General features: G+C 36.9%; 1 protein-coding gene across 4 annotated transcripts in view; it reads left to right on the top strand.

Moving 5' to 3' along the window:
• The window catches only part of LOC127627167 (ubiquitin-protein ligase E3C-like), a 36,509-nt gene that overhangs the window by 4,327 nt on the left and 24,309 nt on the right, over positions 1–7,873 (top strand). For all 4 annotated transcript variants that reach the window (XM_052103469.1, XM_052103686.1, XM_052103613.1 and 1 more), the window contains 8 exons: positions 645–719; positions 862–1,008; positions 1,848–1,963; positions 2,120–2,277; positions 2,433–2,586; positions 3,675–3,895; positions 4,062–4,213; positions 4,343–4,530. In XM_052103469.1, the coding sequence (XP_051959429.1) occupies positions 645–719; positions 862–1,008; positions 1,848–1,963; positions 2,120–2,277; positions 2,433–2,586; positions 3,675–3,895; positions 4,062–4,213; positions 4,343–4,530 (1,211 nt within the window). The remainder of the gene's footprint in view (positions 1–644; positions 720–861; positions 1,009–1,847; positions 1,964–2,119; positions 2,278–2,432; positions 2,587–3,674; positions 3,896–4,061; positions 4,214–4,342; positions 4,531–7,873) is intronic.

Here is a 7,873-nt window from a genome sequence, read left to right as displayed (position 1 = left end):
TGAAAGAGATCTAATGTTTAGTTGCTTTACCTTTATATGATATTTATCTTTTAAAGTTTGACATTAATAATTTGCTTTCTAAATTATTTACTGAGGGGTTTGTGTTTGGTAGTTAGGGAAACAGACACCATCTCTATATGATATCTAGGTGATACAGAGTCTGTGTTGTAGTTTTTGTGACCTGTGTGACATCTCAAGTCAGCTAGCAGACGTTCGGATTAGCCAGTTTGTCTGCTTCCTGACCTGGGCTCCAGTTAGTCAGAAACTATCACTATGAAGTCTATGAGCCAAATTACTGGAAAAGAGAGCTGCACCTTCCTTGGAGGAATGGAGTCTGTCTCTTTAGCAGGTCAGGTCTACCCCAAAAACTCTTCAAATTTTCTATAAATCCTATTGTCAAAGATGACACAAATCCCTCATATTAAGGATTGAGTGTGATGTAAAATGTTACTACACACTGCAGTCACAATATTACTTTCACACTTGTTACATATAGCTAATTACCCATACCAGACTCTCTGCTTGAATGTGGATGGATGAATTTGTTTTCAGAATAAAGCACAGATGTAAGGAATTTCAATGTAAATCTTTATGAATAATGGATTGGAGATGATGGATTTTTCTCATCTTTGCGTTTCTCACAGGATGAGAGGAAAAGGCTGAAAAATGCAATCATTATTCAGTCATACATAAGGGGATACCATGACAGGAAACAGCAAGTATGTGCACTTTAAACTCTACAAGTGTGAAAGTGTTTCTTCGAGAAAACCGCATGCTCATATTTTTTTTGTCAGTGACCAGACAAATTGTGAAATTTCTGAATGTTCATGTCTTTATCTTGGTTTGTTTTATTTAATGTAGTATGCCATTCAGAGGGGCCACTTTGACCACTGTGTGTGTCAGTGCCAGTCAGGCTCTGCCCCTCAACTTGCAGACAGCGGCACTCTCAGCCAACTAGTTCGCAAGCTTCTCTTTTTTTACAGACTGAATGAAGACTCTCACAGAATGGTAAGGACTGACCTTAAATATGTTCAGCCTTTTCTGTTTAAAAACTGTTGAAAATTGGATTTATTGTAATAGAAGCCTAGGTTTGTTAAAGGAATTTTGCGGGTTCAATACAAGTTAAGCTTAATCGACAGCTTTGGAGGCATAATGCTGATTACCACAAAAATGTATTTTGACTCGTCCCTCTTTTAGTTTAAAAAAAGCAAAAATCTGGGTTACAGTGAGGCATTTACAATAGAAGTCTGTAAACGTTAAAATACTAACTGTTTCAAAAGTATAGCCAGAAGATGTTAACACTATTTTAGTGTGATAAAGTTGCTTGCCAACCTTTTCTTTGTGAAGTTGTATCTAATTTAAAATGTGGTTGCCATGACAACAGAACTGCTTAATATCGGTAATTTAGTTGCCTGCTGGAACAATTTTACAGCTCAAATAATACACTAGTTTTAACAGAAAAATTGAGTCGAAATATTTTTTGTGGTAATCAACATTATGCCACAAATGCTGTCAATTGATCTTAACTTGTATTGAACCCGGAACAATCATTTAGCTTATTTTAAACCTGGAATATTCCTTTAATTGCCATTTTAGAGCAGATTGATTTAAGAAAAAAACAGTAGTTGTCCTTGACTGACTGTAGACAGGTTCATGGTTGAACATGCCCTACATGCATTAAACAAACATTTCATGCCTTTTGAATGTTGTTTGAATGTTTGAAGCATCAAATATTTGTTTGTGGTATAATTCTAAGTATTATAGATTTTTTTTAAATGTTTCAATGGTTTGGAATCATGTGCTTTTATGTATGTTGATTTATGAATAAAATGTGTAAACTGTTGTAGATCTGGATGTGTCAGAGTTTGGTAAAGCACCATGCTCAGTTTGTCAAGATGCTGGTGGGGCCAGAAAGACAGAGCTGTCTGTTTCAGATCAAGAGAATACTGGGACACTGTTGCAGGTACACAACTAGATGTTCCCCATATGCTGCGTTCCTTCCCCAAAAGGAACATGTCTAGTCAGAGAGACAATTTAACCTCAAGACCTGCTTAAGATAATGGCTTCTGTCATTAGAGCAGCACGTGTTTGTCGCTCAAGGTTTTTGTGTATGTTCAAGGATGCTACAAGCATGTGAAGATGATGGTCAGAATGTAACTGTCCCAATGCGGATGCTGGAGGTTTTCTGCACTGAGAGAACCTACTTGCCCTTTCTACAGGATGCAAACTGTGTCACTGCACTTATTGAGCAAATTTTGCACTATATGGTTCAGAAAGGTACAACTCTTGAATAATTTTTTTTATTGTGTTTGTCATACAATGAGGCAGTATATGTTAACAGTACACATGGTTCTCTTTTTAATTTTGTGAAAGTTTGCATCAGATATTTCTTAATCATATATTTTTGTTCTACTTCTGTCTTTCTCTTTTAGGATACTACAGATCTCTGTATGTTTTGGTGAATCACAAGTTGCCATCAAGTCTGGAGTACAGCGATGCCCCCTCTATTCCACTGGCACATGTGCTGCTAGAACATACACTCAAACCTCTGCACTTTACATACAGCTCCTGCCCTCCAGAGGCCAGGTATATATGCAAACGTGTACTGGCAGAGAAAAAATCAAACCAGTTCACAGTTTTCATAGCATTTACAGTATTCACTCTACACGCCTGGATGGACAAGGAGAGCACTCATTTTGAGCTGTTAGCCGAATGTCTTTTGTATGGTGTGTGTGTGTGTGTGTGTGTGTGTGTGTGTGTGTGTGTGTGGGGTGGATGGGTCCCCCGTGTAAAAGATTGCCCACTAACCCTTTTTGGAGATCCTTCACTTTATCCTTCCAGGGCATCCATGGGTAGTAATTACATCACTGCTGTGTTTACAGTCAGTAGTAAAATCCAGGCAGACCCATTGACTCAATTTTATTTTAACTAAACATTTACACTCCATTCAAACTCTCTGAATGACGAACACTGCTGTTTTCTTTTATTTTCCCTCTGAAGAACAACAAGAGCACCAGAGATGAAGATTGTACATACAGTCTTATGTTTGTCCTTTCTCTCTCTCTCTGACACTCTCTCTCTCTCTCTCTGACTCACAAATACACAGACAAACAAGCCAGATGTTGTCCTAATTCATGTATGTGGAAGATTCAGATTAAAATTAGTCTTTTAATTTACTCTGGATGTCAGTGCAATTTTATTTGAAATTGTTGTACAATAATAATTGATGTAATAAAAAAACAACAAATGCAAAATAAGTAGATGTATGCCAAATAGCCATTAACACAAATTTGTGTAAAGCTCCTGTTCTTGCTGACCATAGAGGTGTTGTTTGTTGTCTCATAGATGCAGACCTCATATGAGGCGAATAACAGCATACAGATAAATCTGGAGAGGCTTTGCCCCATAATGCAGTTGTTAGATACATATTTTTTAGACCTGTTGTCAATCAGAGGCTAGTTTATGGTGTAAATCATGTTAAGCTCAGTATAAATGGGAGATGCATACATATGAAGTGGATTTAGATTATAACAATTAGAATGTGATCATGTTAAGATGCAGTTGTCCTCACATAAAATGTAGAAAATAAAGCTTAACGAGGACAAGAATATTAAGTGAGAATGCTTTGGTTTACAGAAATGTCCTCTTCTTTCTTTTTTCTCTGTTATTAACAGACAATTTGTGTTTTCTGCCTTCACTGAGGACTTCATTTCAGCGCCTTTCACCGAGCAAATCTATAATTTCTTCTTGCCAGCTTTGGCAGACCCAAGACTAGCTTTCCCTTTTCAGAACTTCCTTTGGTCACTCCAGGCCACCATAGCCTCTTCAGCCCAGATCCAAGCTCAGGCCCCCTGGCTCTTTTACTTTGTACTATCAGTTGGAGAAACAGGACTGGGTAAGTTTATGTGTATATGTGTGTATTCTACACTATATTATATGTAAATAAATATTAGTACAAAAAAAAAAGGCTTTCTTGGAGCTCCCACTGTAAATGTGTATTCATAATAACATGTTTGAGTATATTGTACTGTATGTTCCTTAAGAAGTTTCTGTTTGAATAGGTTCACTCTCAGAGGAAGGGTTGCTGTTGTACTTGAATGCACTACAAACTCTGTTGCCATTGTTGCCTGTAACTGAGTGCAACAGTAGAACTGACATCAATAGTGATTCAGAAGATGAAGAAGAAACAAATGTACAGCCTCTTGCAGCAAAGGTAAAGATAAACACTCTCTCTTTTTTTCCACATCTTTGCACATAAACTATTGACAGACCAGCATAGTATTAATTTATGATCTAAAGGAGTTAAAGGCATTGAGATAATTATGTTTGCCTTTTTCATAAGGATGGCAGTTGGATATCTGTGCATTACATAACAGAGGAATGTGTGCAGAAGTTGGACACCAAACAGCAGACTAACACTTTGCTAACATTAGTGTGGAGAGACTCAGCAAGTGAAGACATCTTCACTATGATGGCCTCCATCTGTCACACTCTGATGGTGCAGCACCGTATGATGGTGCCCAAAGTCAGGTCAGATTACACCTGTTCACACACAACCCATCTAAAAACTAAAAAAGCTAGTTGTTTTCTACAGCACAACATCATAGGGCCCAGATTCACTGCACAGTACATGGTTGCATTCACTCTTTAATTCTAAGGCATGTTAAATGTGCTTTAATGCTCTTATCAATAAAAAGAGAGATAGCTATAGATGGCCTTGAATCTGAATGGGATGTGCTTTTATACGAGTATAAAAGATACCCAAGCATCAAACTGTCGTCCAGTCTGATTGCAGTTTGTGTTTCTTTTTTATTTTTGCTTCTGTTTTTTTCTCTGCAGTTACGTTGGTAATGAAGCAGTCAGCCAGTTATGTCTCATCTTACTGTGGTTTTGATTTATTGCCAGGGCATGGAGTGGACAGTTTCAGTTCATGTCACTTATCAATTTGTGTAATGAGCTCTCCTCTCAATCACCTTTTTAGGTGAAGGTTTATCTACCTTTATTCTGCCATGTTGACAAAATGAGAACATGATTTCAGCAGAAAGAATGGAAGAAAGAGGAAAAGTAATTGAGAGAGGTGCCATGAAAGACAGGAGGAGTAAAAGGAGTACTGGTTTAATGTGAGCGATGTCCGACTAGAAACCAACTGTGTACTTAGGTGGTATCAATCAACAATCTGAACTAGTTGGAAGTTTTCGTGCATGCAGTGTTTTTGATCTTGCTGAATCAGTTCTCACAGTGGAGTTAAAGGGATAGTTGACCCAAAAATGAAAATTCACTTATCATTTACTCACCCTCAGTCCATCCCAGATGTGTATGAGATTATTTCTTCTGCAGAAAACAAAGTTTTTAGAAGAATATATCTGCTCTGTTGGTTCACACAATGTAAGTAAATGGTTGCCTGAAGGTCCAAAAACCACATAAAGGCAGCATAGAATTAATCCTTACACTTCCATTGATTAAATCCATATCTTCTGAAGCATTATGGCATGGGTGAGAAACGGATCAATATTCTTTTTTTTTAATAAATCTCCATTTTCACTTCCACATTCTTCTTTGTTTTTTTGGCAATTCCCATTCTTCGTGCATAGTGCCACCTACTGGTTCAGGGCAGATTTATAGTGAAAAAGGATTATATATTGATCTGTTTCTCACCTACACCTAATATATGGCTTCTTAAGATATGAATTGAACTGCTGGTGTCTTCTTGATTAATTTTAAGCTCTCTTTATATCTTAAAGGGGTCATGACATGAGAAACCAAATTTGCCTTGATCTTTTGGTATATAAGAGGTCTTTGTATCATTAAAACGTCCTGCAAGTTTAATATTTTAAGACGTCCTCCCCATTCTAAACGAATCATTTATTTAATCAAGCTCAAAATACAGCTCGTTCTGGATTCATGGTTAGAAGTGACGTGTCGGTTAGAAGTGACGTAACAGCGTTTGCATATGACCGCCTCCAGCACAAGATAACTACGATTTAAGCGCAAGACAACTACGCTCATTTTGTATCGCCGTGCGCCTCACAAGTGTTCAGTCGATGGACAGCGAGCTCTGACAGAGACTACTTGTGCACAGGAAAATTACGATGCCACACAGATGTGCTGTTCCTGGCTGTGGTCAAACAAAACCTCTGAATAAGCTGCCGAAAGATCCAGACGTCAGGGAAAAATGGATGCAGTTTATTTTTTGCGGACGTCCCAGTCACGGCAGTGTTAACTTAAGCGTTTGTTCTGTACATTTTAAGGATGACTGTTTTGAGAACAAATCTCAATATGATGCTGGCTTTGCCAGAAAACTGTTGCTCAAAGATAAGTCCGTGCCGACTATTCTGGGAACAACGACGACGTAAACTGTAAGTAATCTATTTTAAACTTTAAACTACTTTTTAAAGCGCAATTTCATTCATTATGAATAATCACAGTGTTTTTACTTAGTTTACTTGCATATTGTTCTGGCTGGGAGCGTCAATAATTGATACATAGGCACTGACGTTAGCCAATCATAACAGTGGGCGTTAACACTGAAGTCTTAAATGGAAAACGCCCCAAAACAGACTGTTTGAATCAGAGGATGAGAAACAGGGTGGGAAAAGGTCATAAATCACTAGATTTTAAAAAGTTTTTCTTAAAAAAATATATATTAATACTATAATTGCACCTAAGGGAACATAATAATACAATAAAAAAAACCATGTCATGACCCCTTTAATTTGTACTACTGCTTGGTTTTGTCCATGACCGTAAACATTGGAATTGTAGTATAAAGTTTTGTGGAAATTGTGTAGTTTGTCACTGCTGGAGATCCTTAGTTGTCTAGCCAAACATGCTTTATCACTGAAGACAACCTCCTTTAGAAACTCCAGTTAATGGAGTCTAACATGTTCTTAAAGTAAGTTTCAAAGTCTTGTAAGAAAGCAATCTATGCCTCCTTCACTATCGAAGAAACAGCTAAACTAAACCATTTGAATCTTAGAAAAATGATCAACTTCATTACACAGAAAAGCTGTACAAAAACCAACAGGTCAGCTGTGAAGCACTCTGTTGATTGACTCAGTTTGACAGTTTGGATCTCATGGTGATTTATTTACCTTTCCTCTGTAATCTTGCACCTAACATTTATAACATCTCTTTACCTATGCTCCGTATGTTCTGCTTGCCTTCATGCATGACAGAGTCAGAAATGAAGGGGGCCTCGTGGCAAAAATGTCCATAAATTTGACAAATGCCTCAAGAAATTCAAAATGTGGGGGCAAAATACACAAAATGTATTACATCTGTTACTAAAAGTTCATAATATTCTAAGCTTAGTTATTATTATCACGTAAAATAAGATTTGATGTTGATTTAGTTTTATGCGTAGGAAGTAATATCCAGTACATTGTCAAATTAATTATTTAAATATTACTAATTAAATGTAACAATTTTAATATAAGAACGACAAAGTATATATTTTTAGTCAACTTGGAAATATACCCTGATAAACATAAATGATACCCCTGTTGTTTAAAGGGATAGTTCACCTAAAAAAAAGAGAATTTTCTCGTCATTTACTCACCCTCATGCCATCCCAGATGCGTATGATTTTCTTTCTTCGGCTGAACACAAATGAAGATTTTTAGAATAATTTCTCAGCTCTTTTGGTCCATACAAAGCAAGTAAATGGGTGCCAAATTAGGAAGTAATCCATAAGTCTCCAGTGGTTAAATCTATGTCTTCAGAAGTGATTTGATAGGTTTGGGTGAGAAACAGATCAATATTTAAGTCCATTTTGTTTTACTATAAATTCTCCTCCCTACTCAGTCAATCTCCACATTAACTTTCACTTTCAAATTCTTCTTGTGGTTTTGGTGATTCACATTTTTCATGCATA

Source organism: Xyrauchen texanus, chromosome 1 (assembly GCF_025860055.1).
Source record: "Xyrauchen texanus isolate HMW12.3.18 chromosome 1, RBS_HiC_50CHRs, whole genome shotgun sequence".
NCBI lineage: Eukaryota > Metazoa > Chordata > Actinopteri > Cypriniformes > Catostomidae > Xyrauchen > Xyrauchen texanus.
The sequence above is the reverse complement of the archived record's forward strand: the minus strand, read 5'-3'. Positions and strand labels throughout refer to the sequence as shown.